Source organism: Lucilia sericata, unplaced genomic scaffold, assembly GCF_015586225.1.
Source record: "Lucilia sericata isolate MDLA Ls3-8-SP2 unplaced genomic scaffold, ASM1558622v1 Contig002306F_arrow, whole genome shotgun sequence".
Classification (NCBI taxonomy): domain Eukaryota; kingdom Metazoa; phylum Arthropoda; class Insecta; order Diptera; family Calliphoridae; genus Lucilia; species Lucilia sericata.
The window spans coordinates 2,080-24,788 of record NW_023996121.1 but is presented as its reverse complement, the minus strand read 5'-3'; the positions used below and the strand labels follow the sequence as shown (position 1 = coordinate 24,788).

The 22,709-nt window shown below is 30.7% G+C and overlaps 1 protein-coding gene and 1 long non-coding RNA gene across 6 annotated transcripts; one reads left to right on the top strand and one right to left on the bottom strand.

Moving 5' to 3' along the window:
• Nucleotides 1–1,528: 1,528 nt before the first annotated feature.
• Nucleotides 1,529–12,096, bottom strand: LOC119613790 (eukaryotic translation initiation factor 5B). Of its 5 annotated transcripts, none has more exons than XM_037969840.1 (3): nt 11,932–12,096; nt 3,527–4,301; nt 1,529–3,469 (listed from the first exon to the last, which is right to left on the bottom strand). In XM_037969840.1, exons 2-3 carry the CDS (start codon nt 4,248–4,250, stop codon nt 1,884–1,886), a joined length of 2,310 nt encoding a protein of 769 aa, XP_037825768.1. In that variant the 5' UTR covers nt 4,251–4,301; nt 11,932–12,096; the 3' UTR covers nt 1,529–1,883. The 5 variants fall into 5 exon arrangements, with proteins under 5 accessions (XP_037825768.1, XP_037825764.1, XP_037825763.1 ...); XM_037969836.1 differs by lacking the exon at nt 11,932–12,096 and adding an exon at nt 8,138–8,254; XM_037969835.1 differs by lacking the exon at nt 11,932–12,096 and adding an exon at nt 7,055–7,653.
• LOC119613792 lies at nt 11,671–12,123 on the top strand. Its single transcript, XR_005232272.1, has 2 exons — nt 11,671–11,897; nt 11,994–12,123. It is a non-coding gene; the product is annotated as an uncharacterized LOC119613792 (long non-coding RNA).
• The last annotated feature ends 10,586 nt before the right edge of the window (nt 12,124–22,709 follow it).

The following is a 22,709-nucleotide window of genomic DNA, read 5'->3' as shown; positions in this document are numbered from 1 at the left end:
TCTAGTCTATAGTCTAGTCTATAGTCTAGTCTATAGTCTAGTCTATAGTCTAGTCTATAGTCTAGTCTATTAGTCTAGTCTATAGTCTAGTCTATAGTCTAGTCTATAGTCTAGTCTATAGTCTAGTCTATAGTCTAGTCTATAGTCTAGTCTATAGTCTAGTCTATAGTCTAGTCTATAGTCTAGTCTATAGTCTAGTCTATAGTCTAGTCTATAGTCTAGTCTATAGTCTAGTCTATAGTCTAGTCTATAGTCTAGTCTATAGTCTAGTATAGTCTAGTCTATAGTCAGTCTATAGTCTAGTCTATAGTCTAGTCTATAGTCTAGTCTATAGTCTAGTCTATAGTCTAGTCTATAGTCTAGTCTATAGTCTAGTCTATAGTCTAGTCTAGTCTAGTCTATAGTCTAGTCTATAGTCTAGTCTATAGTCTAGTCTATAGTCTAGTCTATAGTCTAGTCTATAGTCTAGTCTATAGTCTAGTCTATAGTCTAGTCTATAGTCTAGTCTATAGTCTAGTCTATAGTCTAGTCTATAGTCTAGTCTATAGTCTAGTCTATAGTCTAGTCTATAGTCTAGTCTATAGTCTAGTCTATAGTCTAGTCTATAGTCTAGTCTATAGTCTAGTCTATAGTCTAGTCTATAGTCTAGTCTATAGTCTAGTCTATAGTCTAGTCTATAGTCTAGTCTATAGTCTAGTCTATAGTCTAGTCTATAGTCTAGTCTATAGTCTAGTCTATAGTCTAGTCTATAGTCTAGTCTATAGTCTAGTCTATAGTCTAGTCTATAGTCTAGTCTATAGTCTAGTCTATAGTCTAGTCTATAGTCTAGTCTATAGTCTAGTCTATAGTCTAGTCTATAGTCTAGTCTATAGTCTAGTCTATAGTCTAGTCTATAGTCTAGTCTATAGTCTAGTATAGTCTAGTCTATAGTCTAGTCTATAGTCTAGTCTATAGTCTAGTCTATAGTCTAGTCTATAGTCTAGTCTATAGTCTAGTCTATAGTCTAGTCTATAGTCTAGTCTATAGTCTAGTCTAGTCTATCTAGTCTAGTCTATAATCTAGTCTATAGTCTAGTCTAGAGTCTAGTCTATAGTCTAGTCTATGCTTTAGTCTATAGTTAAGACCATAGTATAGTCTGTAGTCTAGTCTGAAGTTCTGACTAGTCTTTAGTACAGATTACAGTCTAGTCTTTAGTGAAGCCGGCAGTCTAGTATAGACATTAATCATGAATTTACTCTAATCAAATTATGTTTATTAGTCTAGTCTAGACTTTAGACAAATTATAGTCTAGTCTGTAGTCTAGTTTGAAGTCCTGTCTAGTCTTTAGTACAGATTACAGTCTAGTTTTTAGTCGAGACTGCAGTCTAGTTTGTAGTATAGAGTGTAGTCTGTAGACCAGACTATAGTCTAGTCTTTAGTACAGTTAGTAGTTCAGCATGTAGTCTAGACTAAAGACCACATTATAGTCTATTTTTAATATATAATTTAAAAAAAAAAACAATTAAGAAAACAATAACCAAAATTTTAATTTACAATTGGGTGTATTTATTTCATATGTAAATAGATTACTTAACGGTAAACTTATAGAATATGAACAGTTTAGGGAAATAAAAGAATTCATTTAAAAATATGTATGTATGTATAGATCAAAATATACCTCTATCGATATACCTCAACAAATAACTTAAAATTATTTAGACTAAGGAAAATAAGTTACTAACAAATTAACGTATTATGCATAGAAATTAAATGAAATCAAAATATATTTATGTATTAACTAAATTAATGGAGCACTGTCTTTTAAGCAATAAGCTTTATAAGCTTTTTGTTTTTGTTGGAATGTTTACTTTTTGGAATGTTTAATAATATTAAAAGAAAATTAATTAATCTTCATTCAATTCACTGGCTACTATATGTAAAGGATTTTCTTCTTCATTATTAGAATCATTGCTATTATCTTGTTCTTCAGCTGTTAAACCATTTTCTTGCTGTTCATCAGCTGATTGTGACTGATCTTCGTCTGCCCCATCTTCCTCACCCTCCTCCTGTTCGTGGGATTGTTCATTATCTTCTTCTTCAGCTTCATCATGTTCTTCTTCATCGGCATTATTTTCCATTAGTTCTTGATCGTTTTCTTCATGTTCTTCTAACTGATCTTGCTGTTCCTCACCATCTGTATACACGTCTTCTGTATCCTGTTCCATTTCGTGCTCACCTTCATGTTCTTGATCCTGATCATCTTCCACTTCTACTTCCACCTCATCTTCATGCGCTTGTATATGATCTTCTTCCATTTCCATTTCTTCTTCCGCTTCTTGAACATGCTTGTGCTGCATTCGAACTTTTCTATTTACACTAGTAGCTTTTACAACTTGCTCTTCTCTTTCATTTGATGATTCATTTCTATTAGATTTTATGGAACCCACTAGCTGCTTAACGGAATGCATTATTTGCTGAGTTTGCTCTTGGAAAGCCTTCATTATCATCTGATCCTGTTGCATTTGGAATTTGTGCTCACGTTCAAGTAATTCATTTTGTTTCTTGAAGAAATCTCGCATCATTTCTGTTTGCATTTTACGCAATGACGAACTTAAATCGATCATCACATTTTGTAATACTTTGCCATAGCTTTGACCATCATCGAAATTGTTAAATGATTTGGAGGAATTCCTTTCTTCGTACATACTATTGTTATATTTGGTTTGTTTACCCGGTAACGGATCTTGCCACTCTAGACGCCTCTTTCGATTGACATTATTTTGCAGGATGTTTGAGTTATTTTGCATTATCAAGTGTTTGGTAGTGGGCACTTCTTCCAATCTTCTGTTAGAAGTTTTCTCTATGGCAGGTGGTGGCGGTGATAATGACGCCTCTAAATCGGGTATAGCTCTGTCGGGCCTTAAGGAATATGGAGTCTTGCGCATGGGTATTTGTTTCATTTTAGGATAACTGGGCGAAGGAGTCGACGATGAACGTGACTGCATAGAGATATCTTTGGTTAAACGCACCGGTTGTGGTGGCGTTTGTTCGTGGTGTGTAGGTTTTGGTATAAGTTTGGGTTGGGCAAATTTTACAGCTTCTCCACTTTTTAAATTCGACAGATTGGCTACTCGAATGCGCGGTGTGGGTGGCATGGTAAGTGGCGGTGGCGGTCTGTTGGGTGTTATAGCATTCGAGGAATGTATGGCTTTGGCAAAAGGTGCTACTCTTAGTGGTGGCATTTGTGCGGGTTTTGTGGCAGGTGAGGGTGTACTATTAGGCGTTGAAGTAGCTGCGGGTGGATTTTTGGGTGGTCTTCCTCTACCACGATGTGGTACTTCTACGACTTTAGGTACAGGTTCTGGTTCTTTACTGGGTTTGGTTTCTATATTAGTGTCCTCTTCTTTAACCGGTTTATCCGACTTGCTGGATGATAGTTCCTCTTCCAAAGGATCTTTGTCCGAGCCATTGTTCTCAAACGCTTCATAACCTATAAAGAAAGATTAAAGTTTTAATTTGGATTTGATATTCTAAAATGCTTTAATACCTGTATCTTCTGGTTCCGATTTAACCGTCCCCAAACGAAAACCAAATATGGGATGAGCCATGCCGAAACTATCCTCATCCTCTCCATTTGTTGCACCCACATCTGAAACACCACCCTCTACGCCACTTATCACCATACCACTGACACTGGAGGCATCTCCATCCACCGAACTGCAGGAATCATTTATACTTTGGTTAAGACCTGTTATCATTTTATGTATCGTCTCGTAAATTTGTGGCGGTACCATGCGCGGTATGACCCTATTACGTCTTGATGTCATATAAGTACTTTTCAGAAATTTCCACTTTGTCCATATCTGGACATGAGACTTTTTAACAAAACCATTTCGATGCATTATCACCTCAACATCTTTAAAGACATTTTCACTTTTCACCGTTTTGTCATTGAGTTTTTCGAGAGCTTTCACCTGTTGCATCGTATACAACATTTCCATGACCTCATCGTTACGCCAGAGATTTCGTTCTGTGCGTTCCTTTGACGCCTGACTCTGTTGCATTTCATCACGATCATTGTGATGTTTTTGCTGTGAAATCGGTTTGAGCAGGTCCTCAACGTCACGTACAATCGTTGTAGAACTCGTAGTTGTTGCTTTATTGGGTTGTGCAACTTTCTTGTAGATCGGTTTTAATTCCATACCAGAATCGTGTACTTTTTTCATTGGTAATTTATTATTATTGGAATACAATTGTCTTCGTATAATCATTTTACGTGCGAGTTATGAACTGAAATAGTTCGGGTGTTTTGTGCATAAAATCTGTAAAATAAAAAGAGAAATTATTAGGAATATTGGATTAGATTCGTAAGTGAACTTTTTATTTTGTATAAATTTCGGGAAATTAGTTATGTATAATTTTTTTAAAGGTCCATTTTTTTGATTTTTTAATTATAATCTTTTTCATATTTCTTACAAAGAAATTATATATGAATATATTCAATATTTTTGAACTAGTACAAAACCTGATGATACGCCATTAAAAGCGCCTCTTAAAGACCTTTTAAATGATATCAAAATTTCATTGGAAAAAATTGGAAAAAAAAAACATAAAAAGGACATTTTCATTCTTTGGCCCAGCTTACCAAATATTGACCCTCAGGAAAACCCAAACTTTCATTTTCAGTGGGAAAATTAGAACTGTACTAGGGGATAATGTATACATTTACATTAAAGGTTGGATTTAAAAAGGGAATAATATTTTTTTAAACTTGTTTACCAACATATTCCATTTCCTGTCGCCATTTTGATTTAAATTATTTTTTATATAGTTGGAATTAAAAGGCGAATGTTTTTTTTTTAATTTTAACTAAATGTCGTTTTTTAACAATTTAATGATATTTCAAATCTATTTTTAAATCTATTTAAACATTTTTAATTAAACATTTTTTTTATAAAAACATCTGTAAAACGCCATACAGTCGCTTTTCACATTTATTTTCATTTCATTTAACAAATTATCTAAACTAAGAAACAAAAATCTCAAATTCGACTACTCGATTAACTAAAATACATTTTCTCCAAAATCAACAACCACTTTTCGTAAAAAATCATTCGGAATTAAAAAAAGATAGAAATATAACAAAACAACATCAAATTTTCACACAAGGAAAAAGTAAAAAACTACTCATACAATATTTTTTTTCAATACCCACTATAAAAAACAACAACACAAGAAAATACGATATCAAAACATGGTAGCCAGATTTAACTTTTTTATTATATCTACACCAGATTACTTTGTATTTCCTTCCAGTATTTTTATAATTATTTTGAAAATGTTCCATTAAAAATTTCACTTTTTTTGCAACCATTAACTTGCCTATAGTCTAGTCTATAATCTAGCCTATAATCTGGTATATAATCTAGTCTATAGTCTAGTCTATAATCTAGTCTATAATCTAGTCTAGTCTATAGTCTAGTTTATAATCTAGTCTACAAACTAATCTATTGTTTAGTCTATAGACTGGTCTATAGTCTAGTCTATAGACTAGTCTATAATCTAGTCTCCAATCTAGTCTAGTCTATAATCTAGTCTAGCTACAAACTAATCTATTGTCTAGTCTATAGACTGGTCTATAGTCTAGTCTATAGACTAGTCTATAGTCTTGTCTATAGACTACTCTATAATCTAGTCTATAAACTAGTCTATAGACTAGTATATAGTCTAGTCTATAGTTCAGTATATGCTAAAGTCCACGGACTATTCTATAGTCTAGTCTCGTTTATAGTTTAGTCTCGTTTACAATCTAGTCTATAGCTTATGATAATCTATAGTCTGGTCTACAGTATAGTATATAATGTAGTCTATGGTCTAGTTGATAGTCTAGTCTATAGACTCCTATAGTCTAGTCTATAGACTCCTATAGTCTAGTCTATGGTTTAGTCTATAGTCTAATCTATAGTCTAGTATATAGTCTAGTCTATAGTCTACTTTATAGTCCAGTCTATAGTTTGGTCTATGGACTAGTTGATAGTCTAGTCTATAGACTCCTATAGTCTAGTATATGATTTAGTCTATAGTCTAATCTATAGTCTAGTATATAGTATAGTCTATAGTCTAGTTTATAGTCCAGTCTATAGTTTTGTCTATATTCTAGTCTATAGTGTAGTCTATAGTCTTGTCTATAGTCTAGTCTAGACTCTAGTCTATAGTCTAGTCTATAGTCTAGTCTATAGTCTAGTCTATAGTCTAGTCTATAGTTTAGTCTAGTCTATAGTTTAGTCTAGTCTAGTCTATAGTCTAGTCTATAGTCTAGTCTATAGTCTAGTCTATAGTCTAGTCTATAGTCTAGTCTATAGTCTAGTCTATAGTCTGGTCTATAGTCTAGTCTATAGTCTAGTCTATAGTCTAGTCTATAGTCTAGTCTATAGTCTAGTCTATAGTCTAGTCTATAGTCTAGTCTATAGTCTAGTCTATAGTCTAGTCTATAGTCTAGTCTATAGTCTAGTCTATAGTCTAGTCTATAGTCTAATCTATAGTCTAGTCTATAGTCTAGTCTATATTCTAGTCTATAGTCTAGTCTATAGTCTAGTCTATAGTCTAGTGTATAGTCTAGGCTATAGTCTAGTCTATAGTCTAGTCTATAGTCTAGTCTATAGTTTAGTCTATAGTCTAGTCTATAGTCTAGTTTTTAGACTAGTCTATATTCTAGTCTATAGTCTAGTCAATATCCTAGTCTATAGTCTAGGTGTAGTCTAGTCTATAGTATAATTAATATTGTAGTCTGCAGTCTATAGTCGTCTAGTCTACAGTCTGGTCTATAATCGTATCCCTGCTTAAATAACAGAAAAATGTTATTTAAGCAGGGATACGAAATAAATGAAAAAACTTGTTTATTATCTGAAAATTTGTGCCGATTTTTCGCAAAAAAAAAAAAAAATAATAATCTGGCAACTCTAAATTAAACAACTAAAAATAAATTGAGTTTTTTTCAAAAATTTACGTAAATGTTTATATTTTTTTATTTTAAATTGTGTTTTTATTTAAAATATTTAATTAACATCATACTTACTGAGTTTAAATTAAAATGTTAGTTATTTTGGTCTTTTATTTAGACATTTCTCGCACTGTGCAAAAAGTGGTAATAGAAAAAAATAAAGAGATTGTGCGAAGAGAAATGTGATAGATGTCAGTTAATAATGACGTTTGTTGTTATTGTTTCTGTAGGTCGTTTTGTTATTATTTTAAGTCTTAAGAACGAATGAACACCCTTTTTTCGGTTCAACAAAAATTTTGTAATTGCGGATGAGTTGAGTGTGTGTGTGATTTTTATTTTAGTAGTATTTCGAATAAAATTGTTTTCAAAAGAGAAAACTCAACGTAAGAAATATAGGGAAATATTTAATACACGTGATTTTGTTTAATTTTTCTTTCTTTCTTCTAGTATATTAATTTTTAAACGACAACACTTTATTTTGTTTTAAAATATATTTTAAACGACAAACTCATTATTATCTATGTTAGTCAATGTTTTAATTAATTTTCAACAATTGAACAATTTTCAAAATCTTTTTTTATTATTTTGTAACACGTTTGTTTGTTGTGTTGTTTATAATAAAACTCAATACTCTGCCTACTAACAGCGGCGAACAACGTACGACAACTGAAACGTTTTGAGAAAACTTTGAAACCTACAAGCAAAACCACCACCGAAAAAAGCAAAAACTGAAAATAAAACTGAAACACACTAAATATTAAATGAAAAAATATTGTATACCTATATATCAAAAGACAGAATACACTCAAAATTCCATACGAAAACGAATAATAACGACGAACTGATTTCAATACTGGTCGTAACGAAAATTAAAACAATAACAAAATATATAAAAAAATAAAAGTAGACTAAAAGTAAAATGAAATAAGATTAAGATATGAATAGAGTCAGAAGGAAAGGGAATAGATAGGTAAATTACTCAAGAAATAAAATACTAAAAAATCGAAATATATTTTAGTAGTAAAATCCAAAATATGTAAAATAGAGATATTATACTTTTGTAATTATAGCGATAAAATTTTTTTGACAAATTAATTTTCTTATCAATTTAAAATTTTTATGATTTTTTTCATAAATTAAATTTAAAATTTTACTTACATTTTGTTGGAAATGATTGAATTTTTTAAATAATATTTGGTACTCTCTAATTTGAAATACATACACTTTGTGTTTTAATCTCTATCTATGGATAATTATAAAAAAAATATGTTTTCTCAACCCCGTTTTAAAAAACTGAAAAATTTTGTTGTTTTTATTTCAACGTTCCAAATTTCATTACGTTCCCATATTAAATTTTATTCATTTTATTCTCATTTTATTTTTTTAAGAAAAAACAATTTTCACACAAAACCACTTTTTGTAACATAAGTTCCCAACATTTAAAGGCAAAGCGTCCACAAAAATATTAATTAAGATGAATTTTTAAATCCTACATTACTACTCTGGAGATCAGATATGGACATGGACATTACCATCGTTTCTCCTCATTAGATCTTAAAACGATGAAAACATGATGGGGTCCGAAATAAGGTGGAGGATTGAAATTATCCAGAAATACTTGTTATTGATGCAAGTTGTAAATTCGACATAAAAAAGTTTCATAATCTGAAAAACTATAAAATTGTATTTAGATTGGTCAAAAAATAATACTACCCCCCCCTATAAGGCCCCTTATAAAAAGAACAACGTTGACTACGGGCGTTAGTTCGTTAGTTAGTTAGTTAGTTAGTTTAGTTAGTTAGTTAGTTAGTTAGTTAGTTAGTTAGTTAGTTAGTTAGTTAGTTAGTTAGTTAGTTAGTTAGTTAGTTAGTTCGTTAGTTAGTTCGTTTTAGTTAGTTAGTTAGTTCTTGTTAGTTCGTTAGTTAGTTAGTTAGTTTTTAGTTTAGTTAGTTCGTTAGTTAGTTCGTTCGTTTAGTTCGTTAGTTCGTTCTTAGTTAGTTTTCGTTCGTTCGTTCTCGTTCGTTCGTTCGTTCGTTCGTTCGTTCGTTTTCGTTTCGTTCGTTTCGTTCGTTCGTTCGTTCGTTCGTTCGTTCTTCGTTCGTTCGTTTTTTCGTTCGTTCGTTCTTCGTTCGTTCGTTCGTTCGTTCGTTGTTTCGTTCGTTCGTTTCTTCGTTCGTTCGTTTCGTTCGTTCGTTCGTTCGTTCGTTTTCGTTCGTTTTCGTTCGTTTCGTTCGTTCGTTCGTTCGTTCGTTCGTTAGTTCGTTCGTTAGTTCGTTCGTTCGTTCGTTCGTTTGTTCGTTCGTTCGTTCGTTCGTTCGTTCGTTCGTTCGTTCGTTCGTTCTTTCGTTCGTTCGTTCGTTCTTCTTCGTTGTTCGTTCGTTCGTTCGTTTCGTTCGTTCGTTCGTTCGTTCGTTCGTTCGTTTTCGTTTCGTTCGTTCGTTCGTTCGTTCGTTTCGTTTCGTTTCGTTCGTTCGTTCGTTCGTTGTTCGCGTTCGTTCGTTCGTTCGTTCGTTCGTTTTCGTTCGTTCGTTCGTTCGTTTCGTTCGTTCGTTCGTTCGTTCGTTCGTTCGTTGTTTCGTTCGTTCGTTCGTTCGTTCGTTCGTTCTTCGTTCGTTCGTTGTTCGTTCGTTCGTTCGTTCGTTCGTTTCGTTCGTTCGTCGTTCGTTCGTTCGTTCTTCGTTCGTTCTTCGTTCGTTCGTTCGTTCGTTTCGTTCGTTCGTTCGTTCGTTCGTTCGTTCGTTTCGTTCGTTCGTTCGTTCGTTCGTTCGTTCGTTTCGTTCTTTCGTTCGTTCGTTTTCGTTCGTTCGTTCGTTCGTTCGTTCGTTCGTTCTTCGTTCGTTCGTTCGTTTTCGTTCGTTTTCGTTCGTTCGTTCGTTCGTTCGTTCGTTTTTTCGTTCGTTCGTTCGTTCGTTCGTTTTCGTTCGTTTTTCGTTCGTTCGTTCGTTCGTTCTTGTTCGTTCGTTCGTTCGTTCGTTAGTTAGTTAGTTGTTCTTTCGTTCGTTTTTCGTTTAGTTCGTTCTTTCGTTAGTTCGTTCGTTCTTAGTTCGTTGTTCGTTCGTTCGTTCGTTTTTAGTTCGTTAGTTTTTTGTTCGTTGTTAGTTAGTTTTAGTAGTTAGTTAGTAGTTAGTAGTTAGTTAGTTAGTTAGTTAGTTAGTTAGTTAGTTAGTAGTTAGTTAGTTAGTTAGTTAGTTAGTTAGTTTTTCTTCAAATTACTTTGTACCATTTATTACACTATCGACCCACTTACAGTCCGATACACCGATTGTGAATCCCTGCCTGTGAACGAATAACCACTTCATCAGCACTTGTTCGTTGCTGGTCGGTCGGTTGTTGTGTTTCATTTCGATTCGACGCAGTTTCAGTTTAAATTTTTGTTTGAACACATTGATTTTCAAAACAAAACTTTTTCAATATGGAAATATTCGAATCAACAAATATACACAAAAACAAACACAAAGCAAATTTGCTCTCCTTCCTCATGTTCCTCTTTTGAAATATACACTCACACTCTCTTTCTCTACCGCTCTCTCGGTTTTTCTTCGTTATCTCTTTTACTTTTTTTCTAACTATTATTTCAAATTTTAATAAATACACAAGATATGAAATTAAATAAAATAAAAAATTATTGTCAGGTTTTTCGTTTTTTTAAAGAGTTTTAAAATTTTATTTTTGTATTTGTTCGTGTGTTTATTTATTTATTTATTTTAATTTTATTATATAGAGTAGATAGTATGTAGTAGATTTTGTTCCGACATCTGAAATTGTTTTACTTTTATTTTGATTCATGATTTTTTTTTGCAAAATAAATGATGGAAACAAAAGTATGAATTATTCGTCATATATTAATTCTCTGTATTTTATTTTTAAATAAATTATTTTATTTTGGTCTGGAGATGATAACTAGTAAATGTTTATACTTTTTTTCATAAAATTTAAAAGTTTTATTAATAATTTTAATTGTTATTTTTAAATATTTCGATTGTTTACCTTAGATTTAATTATATGGAAATGTCATATCAATTTTTTGCGAAGGTCACTGACCATCAAGACAATTTTTTTCAGTTATGAACTCAATTGGAAATTTGACACTTTAACAGTGTTGACAGCTGCAGTGTTTAAGAAAAACGTTAAAATAGCACAATATTGTGGAGTTCAGATTGAAATGTTCGTACTGATGTGCAATTAAACATTCAAGTATATAGTACAGACTTTAGTCAAGTATGTATATAGTCCAGATTATACCTAATCCAAAGCACAGTGGATTTTTGCAAACAATTCGGTATCTCAGGAACTATTGGAGATAACTAGACTATAGTCGAGCCTCTTGAACTGTAATTGGTGACTATAGTCGAGCCTATAGACGGACTATAGTCAGCCGACTAAAGTATAGTCCACCTTTGGACCATGCTATAGTCAAGTCTATAGACCAGACTATAAAATTTATCGATAATATAGTCGAGTTTTTGGACTAGTCTAGTTAAATCTATAGAGCAGACTATAGTCCAGTCTATAGACCAGACATAATTCCAGGCTATAGAAAATATTGTAGTCCAGTCCAACAACCAAATTTTTTCTATGAATCGAATTTCAGTCGTTATTAAAAATCGCTAAATTATCAACACTTGTCCATTTAAGATGTATCTTAACGAAGAAACTTGTGCTCTGCGTATCTAATAATATGACGAGACAATAAAACTACGAGATACATTTTGAAGTAAAGTACATTTTAAGGTGCAAAACAATTGAATCGATGTTAAGTGGAAAACCTTTAGAACTTAACAATTCAAGAGAAATAAGTAAGTGAGCAAAAGAGGTATTTATGTTTGTACATCAGAAATGGATACGATGCATAAATAGAACAATTGCACAACATGTCAGTGAGTGTGCACTAATTAAATGAGCTAAATATAAGAAACAGGTAAATAAATTTTTAAAAAATATTTCAAACTCACCAACACTCGATATTTTATTTATAATAAACTATATTTCCGCTCTTTTTAATTTACACTTTTAGATATTTTGCAAATACATATGTTTTAGATACGAGAGTATGGACCATTTTAAAATGTTATTTACTCCGTTTGACAACAACTTGAAGACAACACATCTTCCTGTTTGTTGTATCTATGAATCAAAACTGATTTTAAAAAAAGAAAAACTTGCCGGTTTGAATGCCAAGATATTGACTGGATACATACAAAAACGAAAATGGAACAAATTACAAATATACGAGTATTCAACATCAATTTGTTTTCTTTTTATTTCGCTGTGTGTTTAGAATGCGAATTGAGAAGAACTGAATAATAGTAAGACAAAAATAACAACACTGTTTGTATGGAAAACATGACTAAATTTTTCTATATATATTTTTTTTTTAATTTTCTTCAATATTTACTGAGATTAAACTTTGTATTGATTTTAGTTAATATATAGTTTGAAGAAAATGTATCATTCATTACACAGGCTAACAGAAATTTTAAAAAAAGTCGAAACCCATAGCACGAAGTATACATTTATAAAGGATTTTGCTGCGTTGAATCCAAATCTGTCCTTCTAATTTCACTATCATATCTATCCGGAAGTAACGTTTCAGTAAATTGTAAGATAAGATTTTAAGTTCTAAATTTCGTTTCGACTTTTTTATCTATTGAGTAGTCTACAGACTATGGACTATAGAGTAATGTAGTGACAAGTCTATGTACTATTATAAAGACTAGACTATTGAATAGTCTATGGACTAGGCTGTGGACTACTTTATTGATTGAGTCTATTGAGTATTCTTTAGCTAATCTATGGACAAGTATATTGACCATTCTTTTGTCTACTTTATGGACTAGTCTAGTGACTAGAATATGGACTAGCATGTGGCCTAGTTTAATGATTAGCATGTGGCCTAATCTATTGATTAGTCTGTGGTCTAGTGGACTAGTATGTGACTTAGTCTATCGACTAGTGAGTGGACTAAGTAAAAGTTATATTGACTAATCTGTGGATTAGTTTATTGACTATTTTCGTCTGTCCGTCGCATGGACTAGTCTATTATGTAACTAGTAAGTGATCTAGTCTACATTTATAAAGGATTTTGCTGCGTTGAATCCAAATCTGTCCTTCTAATTTTTCTATCATATCTATCCGGAAGTAACGTTTCAGTAAATTGTAAGATCAGATTTTAAGTTCTAAATTTCGTTACGACTTTTTTATCTATTGAGTAGTCTACAGACTATGGACTAGTTTAGTAAGTAGTCTATAGAGTAATGTAGTGACTAGTCTATGTACTATTATAAAGACTAGACTATTTAATAGTCTATGGACTAGGCTGTGGACTATTTTATTGATTGAGTCTATTGAGTATTCTTTATCTATTCTATGGACAAGTATATTGACCATTCTTTTGTCTACTTTATGGTCTAGTCTAGTGACTAGAATATGGACTAGCATGTGGCCTAGTTTAATGTTTAGCATGTGGCCTAATCTATTGATTAGTCTGTGGTCTAGTGGACTAATCTATTGACTAGTATGTGACTTAGTCTATCGACTAGTGTGTGGACTAAGTAAAAGTTATATTGACTAATCTGTGGATTAGTTTATTGACTATTTTCGTCTGTCCGTCGCATGGACTAGTCTATTATGTAACTAGTAAGTGATCTAGTCTACATTTATAAAGGATTTTGCTGCGTTGAATCCAAATCTGTCCTTCTAATTTTTCTATCATATTTATCCGGAAGTAACGTTTCAGTAAATTGTAAGATCAGATTTTAAGTTCTAAATTTCGTTACGACTTTTTTATCTATTGAGTATGTACAGACTATGGACTAGTTTAGTAAGTAGACTATAGAGTAATGTAGTGACAAGTCTATGTACTATTATAAAGACTAGACTATTGAATAGTCTATGGACTAGGCTGTGGACTACTTTATTGATTGAGTCTATTGAGTATTCTTTAGCTAATCTATGGACAAGTATATTGACCATTCTTTTGTCTACTTTATGGACTAGTCTAGTCACTAGCATGTGGACTAGCATGTGGCCTAGTTTAATGATTAGCATGTGGCCTAATCTATTGATTAGTCTGTGGTCTAGTGGACTAATCTATTGACTAGTATGTGACTTAGTCTATCGACTAGTTTGTGGACTAAGTAAAAGTTATATTGACTAATCTGTCTGGATTAGTTTATTGACTATTTTCGTCTGTCCGTCGCATGGACTAGTCTATTATGTAACTAGTAAGTGATCTAGTCTACATTTATAAAGGATTTTGCTGCGTTGAATCCAAATCTGTCCTTCTAATTTTTCTATCATATCTATCCGGAAGTAACGTTTCAGTAAATTGTAAGATAAGATTTTAAGTTCTAAATTTCGTTTCGACTTTTTTTATCTATTGAGTAGTCTACAGACTATGGACTAGTTTAGTAAGTAGACTATAGACTATAAAGACTAGACTATTGAATAGTCTATGGACTAGGCTGTGGACTACTTTATTGAGTATTATTTAGCTAATCTATGGACAAGTATATTGATCATTCTTTTGTCTACTTTATGGACTAGTCTAGTGACTAGAATATGGACTAGCATGTGGCCTAGTTTAATGATTAGCATGTGGCCTAATCTATTGATTAGTCTGTGGTCTAGTGGACTAATCTATTGACTAGTATGTGACCTAGTCAATCGACTAGTGTGTGGACTAAGTAAAAGTTATATTGACTAATCTGTGGATTAGTTTATTGACTATTTTCGTCTGTCCGTCGTATGGACTAGTCTATTATGTAACTAGTAAGTGATCTAGTCTACAGACTAGTGTGTGGACTATGTAGTTTATTGACTTGTCTGTGAACTAGTTTATGGACTAGTCTCTTAAATAGAATGTGGCCTAGTATATTTATATATATATATTAGTATGTGGACTAGTCTATTCACTATTCTCTTAACTAGTAACCGACCTAGTCTACTGACTAGTGTTTGGACTAGTTTATTGACTATTCTGTGGACTAGTCTATTGACTAGTATGAGGTCTTGTCTCTTTATTAGCCTATGGACTAGTCGATTAATTATTCTGTGGACTAGTCTCTCAACTATTCTGTGAAATAATCTATTAACTATTCAGTGGACTTGTCTATTAACTATTCTGTGGACTAATCTATTAACTAGTCTGTGAAGTCTATGAACTCCTTGGCAAAAAATTTCCAACAGATTAAGTTTTGAAGAGATCATTCTCCCAGCTATGCGGGAGTATATTTAAAGAGTCTTCGATTTCAAATTTTAAAGATCTACAGGTCATACGGGGTTAAAAGTCTAAAGAATTTTAAGTTTTGACAGATGGTGGTAAGAATAAAGCTATTTAGTCAATATCTAAAGTTATCTTTCTCCATTTCTTTTTGAAATAGACCCCCTTGTATTCATTAGTATTTAAAAACTCATCATTATAATTTATTGTAAAAAAATGTGGAAAAATCGATTTCAGGAAAATTCATTCTAAAAGAACTACAACATTTTTTTTACGAATTTTAATATTTTTTTTTTGCGTAATTATGTATGTGTTTGCTGTTATAAGGATAATAACAAAAAAAAAAAAAAAATATCCTTGACATATTTCAATAAAGATAAAACTAAAAAGGAATGAACAAAACTCAACACAAAATAAGTAAAATTGAAAAAATACGAAACTTATTTTTCAATGCGCATTAAAATTTTCAGAGAGTTTAAAAATTTAGAATATCAAAATGAGAATAAAGAAAACTTTTTGGTAATTAAATAACAGTATTGAGATTTTTTTTTAAATGTACAATTTAAGGGTGGATTTTTTATGAAAAATCATATTCTACAGAGTATATATGGCAAATGTTGTGATATAGAGTGGAATTGAAATGATTTATTGAAATAATGTCTAATAATTGTAGGAATGGAGGCTTAGGCATAGAGATTTTAAAATTAAATGCAAGATAATTGGTAATAAAATGGGTCTTTTAAAATCAATAGATTTTATCAACTAAAAACATAAAGTTCTCCATAATTGAGGGACTTACTGGTAAGAGGAGGGGGCTAAAATAAGCTGTTATGCTTTTTCAATAAAAATGTGATTTTTTTTTAAATAAATAACTGTAGTCTGGTGTTTTTTCTAAATATTTGAAACACAATGGAATTGAAAACATTAAATTGTAAATGAGTTGAATTGTTTAAACAATTTAAATTTAAAACTTTTGTGTTCATATATATATGATATTTTATTATTCAATGTTATCTTTACGTTTGAGCTGATAAAATAAAATGAACGTATAAAGTAATAGAAAATTATCTCGAATATAAAAAAATATATATATTTCTAATTCAATACAATTTCAAAATAGAGAAAGAGAGAAAATTTGTTAAATTATGACACATTATTAAAATCTTTTTAGAAATTTTCAATACTGAGAAAGAAATCATAATATTTTCTTATGTCAAATTCGTCTAGAAATTGTCATTCCAGCTCTTTTCTAGATTCTCTGCTTGGTTTAATAAATTTGTTGACTCTTACTATTTGTGACTCTATTTTTAGCTTTAAATACAAAGCTAAACTAAAAAAAAAACTTGTATCGAATACATAATATAAGTAGATTTTTTTTTTTCGTATTCACTATTTTTATTTTTCCATTTTTGCAAAAGTTTATTCAACTGGAAATCTTTTTGTGTGTGTAACTTTTTCTCAAAATTGTGTATTTGAGAATTTTTTTTTCGTTTTGACTTTAAATACCGGTTTAAGTTGGAAGATGGTTTTTTAAACTAAAGTTTAAGAATTTTAGTAATAATAAAAAATTATTTTCAAAATTAAAACTACACCATTTCCTATTGTTATTAAGATTTTTTTCTATAGAAAAAGTGTTGAAATTAAATAAACTTTTCATATAGAGAAAGAGTCGACTTTAGAGAGAACTTTTAAATAGAAAAAGTTTCAATTATTGTCAGACTATATAAAAAGAATCGACTTTAATCAGACCTTTTCTATATAGAAAAAGAGTCAACTTTAGTCCGAGTTTTTCTTTGTAGAAAAAGAGTCGACTTTAGTCTGACTTTTTCTATATAGAAAAATAGTCGACTTTAGTGTGATTTTTTAGAAAAATAGTTGAATTTATTTTGACTTTTTCTATATAGAAAATGAGTGGACTTTAGTCCGACTTTTTCTATAGAAAAAGAGTCGACTTTAGTCAGACTTTTTCTATATAGGAAAAGAGTCGACTTTAGTCAAACTTTTTCTATATAGAAAAAGAGTCTACTTTAGTCTGACTTTTCCGATTCAAGATTCAACTTTAGTCTGACTTTTTCCATGTAGAAAAAGAGTCAATTTTAGTCAGACTTTTTCTATATAGTAAAAGAGTCGACTTTAGTCCGACTTTTTATATATAGAAAAAAAGTCGACTTTATTCCGACTTTTTCTATATAGAAAAAGAGTCGAATTTAGTCCGTCTTTTTATATATAGAAAAAGAGTCGACTTTAGTCCGACTGTTTCTATATAGAAAAACAGTCGATTTAGTCCGACTTTTTCTATATAGAAAAACAGTCGACTTTAGTCCGACTTTTTCTATATAGAAAAACAGTCGACTTTAGTCCGAGTCTTTCTATATAGAAAAACAGACGATTTAGTCCGACTTTTTCTATATAGAAAAACAGTCGACTTTAGTCCGACTGTTTCCATATAGAAAAACAGTCGATTTAGTCCGACTTTTTCTATATAGAAAAACAGTCGACTTTAGTCCGACTTTTTCTATATAGAAAAACAGTCGACTTTAGTCCGAGTCTTTCTATATAGAAAAACAGACGATTTAGTCCGACTTTTTCTATATAGAAAAACAGTCGACTTTAGTCCGACCCATTCTATATAGAAAAACAGTCGATTTAGTCCGACTTTTTCTATATAGAAAAACAGTCGACTTTAGTCCGACTCTTTCTATATAGAAAAACAGACGATTTAGTCCGACTTTTTCTATATAGAAAAACAGTCGACTTTAGTCCGACTCTTTCTATATAGAAAAACAGTCGATTTAGTCCGACTTTTTCTATATAGAAAAACAGTCGACTTTAGTACGACTCTTCCTATATAGAAAAACAGTCGATTTAGTCCGACTTTTTCTATATAGAAAAACAGTCGACTTTAGTCCGATTTTTTCTATATAGAAAAAAAGTCTACTTTAGTCCGTGTTTTTCTATAGAGGCGGACTAGATAGAAAAAGAGCGGACTTTGGTCCTACTTTTTCTATATAAAAAGTGCCGACTTTATTCAGACTTTTTCTATATAGAAAAAGAGTCGACTTTAGTCAGACTTTTTCTATATAGAAAAAGAGTCGACTTTAGTCAGACTTTTTCTGTAGAAAAAGTGTAGACATTAGACAGACTTTTTCTAAAGAAAAAGTGACAACATTAATCAAACTTTTATTCAAAGAATTTTCCTATTTTTTTCCATTGTGAGCTGGTTACATTTCCTATTTTTTAGTTATTACAAAATCTAAATTTTCCAGTTTTAAATCTTCTAAATCTTGTTTTGTTATAACGAGTTTAGCATTTTAATGTTGCTGTTATCCTGCCATAAGATTTATGTTTTTGTCAGGGTCAGAATTTATTTTGTAGAACTTTGACTATCACACAAACCCCTTCCCTTCTAATTGCTAATTTCATTTGAGTCCCAAAGCAAGTACTCAAATATAAATGACCTTTTTTATTCATGTTATGACCATTCCAACTAGAATATATTTATCATTTACTTAAGAAATTATGATTTGTTTACTGTCGTCAAAAGCAAACAGACAAGTGGACAGACACGGGTAATCTGCAACGTCACTTGTATATCCGATGACTCGTTTAAAATCCATAACGTCATACGTCTAGAGAAGAGTACAATTGGCAAGAAATGTCAGCAGTTCCTATTAAAGAGTATTCCCCCAAGTACGAGAGTATCTCAATGTTGTGTTGTTTTGCACATTCTATAACATGTGGTTTTTTGTATATATTTTTCTTTTTATTTCATTTTACTTTCTATTTAGATTTTCTGTTTCAATTGTGTGTTTTGTTTTGTTTATCAATTTTTATTACTTGTTGGCTTTGGCACGCGGTACACTTGATGAAGAAAAATAAAAAGAAACACGTAATTGTTTATTGTTAAAAAAAAAAAACAGCTGTTTACAACATGTTGTACAGAGAATAGAAAACAGCTGTTTTTTCTTACGTTTGTACGAACATGTTTGATGACTTAACCTTATGTTGGCTTGTGATTTTGACTGGGGGTACTAAGGCGTACCGAATTACAACGAATCAAAATGTTTGTTTAATAGATCAATTAAAAAAAAATTGTCTATAGTTGTGACTAATATATAGAACACTTTTTAGTATTTCTTGACTATAGACTATTCTATAGTCTGGACTATAGACTATTCTATAGTCTTAACCGTATATTATAGATAAAATAGTCTATAGTCAATACTATAGAATAGTCAAAAATATATCACAGTATATAGTCAAAACTATAGAATAGTCTATAGTCAAAACTATAGAAAACTCTATAGTCAAAACTACAGAATAGTCTATACTCAAAACTAAGGAATAGTCTATAGTCAAGACTATTAAATGGTCTATACTCAAGATTATAGAATAGTCTATAGTCAAGACTATAGAGTCTGTAATCAATACTATTGAATAGTCTAAAGTCAAGACTATAGAATAGTATATAGTCAAGACTATAGAATAGTCTATAGTCAAGACTATAAAATAGTCTATAGTCAAGACTATATAATAGTTTATAGTCAAGACTATATAAAAGTCTATAGTCAAGATATATAGACCATAGCCAAGACTATAGAATAGTCTATAGTCAAGAATATAGAATAGACCATAGCCAAGACTATAAAATAGTCCATAGTCAAGACTATAGAATAGTCTATACTCAAGACTATAGAATAGTCTATAGCCAAGACTATAGAATAGTCTATAGTCAAGACTATAGAATAGTCTATAGTAAAGACTGTAGAATAGTCTACAGTCAAGACTAAAGAATAGTTTATAGTCAAGACTATAGAATAGTCTATAGTCAAGACTATAGAATAGTCTATAGTCAAAACTATAGAATAGTCTATAGTCAAGACTATAGAATAGTCTATAGTCAAGACTATAGAATAGTCTACAGTCAAGACTAAAGAATAGTTTATAGTCAAGACTATAGAATAGTCTATAGTCAAGACTATAGAATAGTCTATACTCAAGACTATAGAATAGTCTATAGCCAAGACTATAGAATAGTCTATAGTCAAGACTATAGAATAGTCTATAGTCAAGACTATAGAATAGTCTATACTCAAGACTATAGAATAGTCTATAGCCAAGACTATAGAATAGTCTATAGTCAAGACTATAGAATAGTCTATAGTAAAGACTATAGAATAGTCTATAGTCAAAATGGTCTATAGTAAAGACTATAGAATAGTGTATAGTCAAGATTATAGAATAGTCTATAGTCAAGACTATAGAATAGTATATAGTCAAGACTGTAGAATAGTCTATAGTAAAGACTATAGAATAGTCTATAGTCAAGACTATAGAATAGTCTATAGCCAAGACTATAGAATAGTCTATAGTCAAGACTATAGAATAGTCTATAGTCAAGACTATAGAATAGTCTATACTCAAGACTATAGAATAGTCTATAGCCAAGACTATAGAATAGTCTATAGTCAAGACTATAGAATAGTCTATAGTAAAGACTATAGAATAGTCTATAGTCAAAATGGTCTATAGTAAAGACTATAGAATAGTGTATAGTCAAGATTATAGAATAGTCTATAGTCAAGACTATAGAATAGTATATAGTCAAGACTGTAGAATAGTCTATAGTAAAGACTATAGAATAGTCTATAGTCAAGACTATAGAATAGTCTATAGTCAAGACTATAGAATAGTATATAGTCAAGACTATAGAATAGTCTATAGTCAAGACTAATGAATAGTCTATTGTCAAGACTATAGAATAGTCTATAGTCAAGACTATAGAATAGTCTATAGTCAAGAATATAAAACAGTCTATAGTAAAGACTATAGAAGAGTCTATGGTTAAGACTATAGAATAGTCTATAGTCAAGACTATACAATAGTCTATGGTCAAGACTATAGAATAGTCTATGGTCAAGACTGTAGAATTGTCCATAGTCAAGACTATAGAATATGCTACATTCTTGACTATTGAATAGTCTATAGTAAAGACTATAGAGTAGTCTATAGTAAAGACTATAGACTATTCTATAGTCTATGGTCAAGACTATAGAATAGTCTATAGTCAAGACTATAGAATTGTCTATAGTCAAGACTATAGAATTGTCTATAGTCAAGACTATAGAATTATCTATAGTCAAGACTATAGAATTGTCTATAGTCAAGACTATAGAATAGTCTATAGTCAAGGCTATAGAATAGTCTATAGTCAAGTCTATAGTCCAGACTATAAAATAGTCTATAGTCAAGACTATAGAATACTCTATGGTCAAGACTACAGAATAGTCTATGGTCAAGACTGTAGAAATATATTTTAATTGTAAGTAATTGACGATACCAAAAGAAACGTTTAACATTACAAATTGTTTATTGGGTTAATGTTGCTAGAGAATTTTCAACATGTTGCTAAGATTTCTCTGAGAGAAATGTTCCCTTAACATGCTGATTGTCAACAAATGTTTCTGCAATGTGGATTTTCCTTTTAGATGAGAATATATGTTTTCCGTCATTACCGGCTTTTCATCTACAACATGTTGAGGTTGCATGAAAACCCAAAAGAATTTCAAACTAAATTGTGCACAAGTTTTCCGGAAACTGAGTTGGCTTTTAGCTTGTTGCTTCAAACAATCAGTTTAATAAATTTGTTGGTGTTTTTAAAACAAAGTAAAAACAGGGAAAATTGCGGTGAATACGAAAAAGAGGAAAATAAAAAAAAAAAAAAAATAAACAAATAATTACAATTGTTTAACAAACAAGTTCATTTTTAAAGAAGATTTCAAATAATATATTTAGCAACAAAAACAAGGTGTTTAATTTACTAATTAAGTTCATTAACAACGACAAAAAGACAACCATAACAATTATGAACACGTTTAAATTGAAATTTAATTTAAAATACAATAAATTAAGTTATAAATTGGTGTGTTTTTTTTCCGAAAACAAATTGAATTGTCATAAAATTTTGAAACAAAAATCTTTCATTAAATATGGGTGTGAGTTTTAAAAATGCTTTTTGTTGTTTGATCTCAAAATGTATAAAAAAAAGTTTTAATGTTTAAAGGTAAGTTCTTAACAAAAATTGTTTAAACAAAAATTACACTTAACAATTGATTTATGGGTTTTTTAAAATGTATTTTATTTATATTTTTTATTTAAACTTAAGTCGATGTTTATGGCTAAAAAAAAAATTAAAAACAATAATTATTTTGTAAAATGTTTACAAAAAATTGAAATGCTGACCAATAAAAATGATTAATGATTGTTGACGGTTAAATGTTATGAATATTTGGGCCTCATTGGGAGTGCCCTGTTACTTTGGTTACAATAATTTTTATTGCACTTAAAAAGTCCCCCGACCACTCCCCCCCCATTAAAAAGAAAATATAGAAAATTCAAAATACAACAAAGGGGATGTTTCTTTGTTTATTGTTTGTTTGTGTGTTTTGCAAACTCCCTGTCAACACGAAGGAATTACGTCATACCGTTAAGAAAGTGCGGAAAGTACTT

What these genes read in the sequence shown, in the direction of transcription:
- LOC119613790 (XM_037969840.1), bottom strand. Translation starts at nt 4,250, where the DNA reads ATGATTATACGAAGACAATTGTATTCCAATAATAATAAATTACCAATG. An exon ending in ATCGGAACCAGAAGATACAG is followed by an intron (nt 3,470 to 3,526) that starts GTATTAAAGCAT and finishes CTTTCTTTATAG; the next exon opens with GTTATGAAGCGTTTGAGAAC.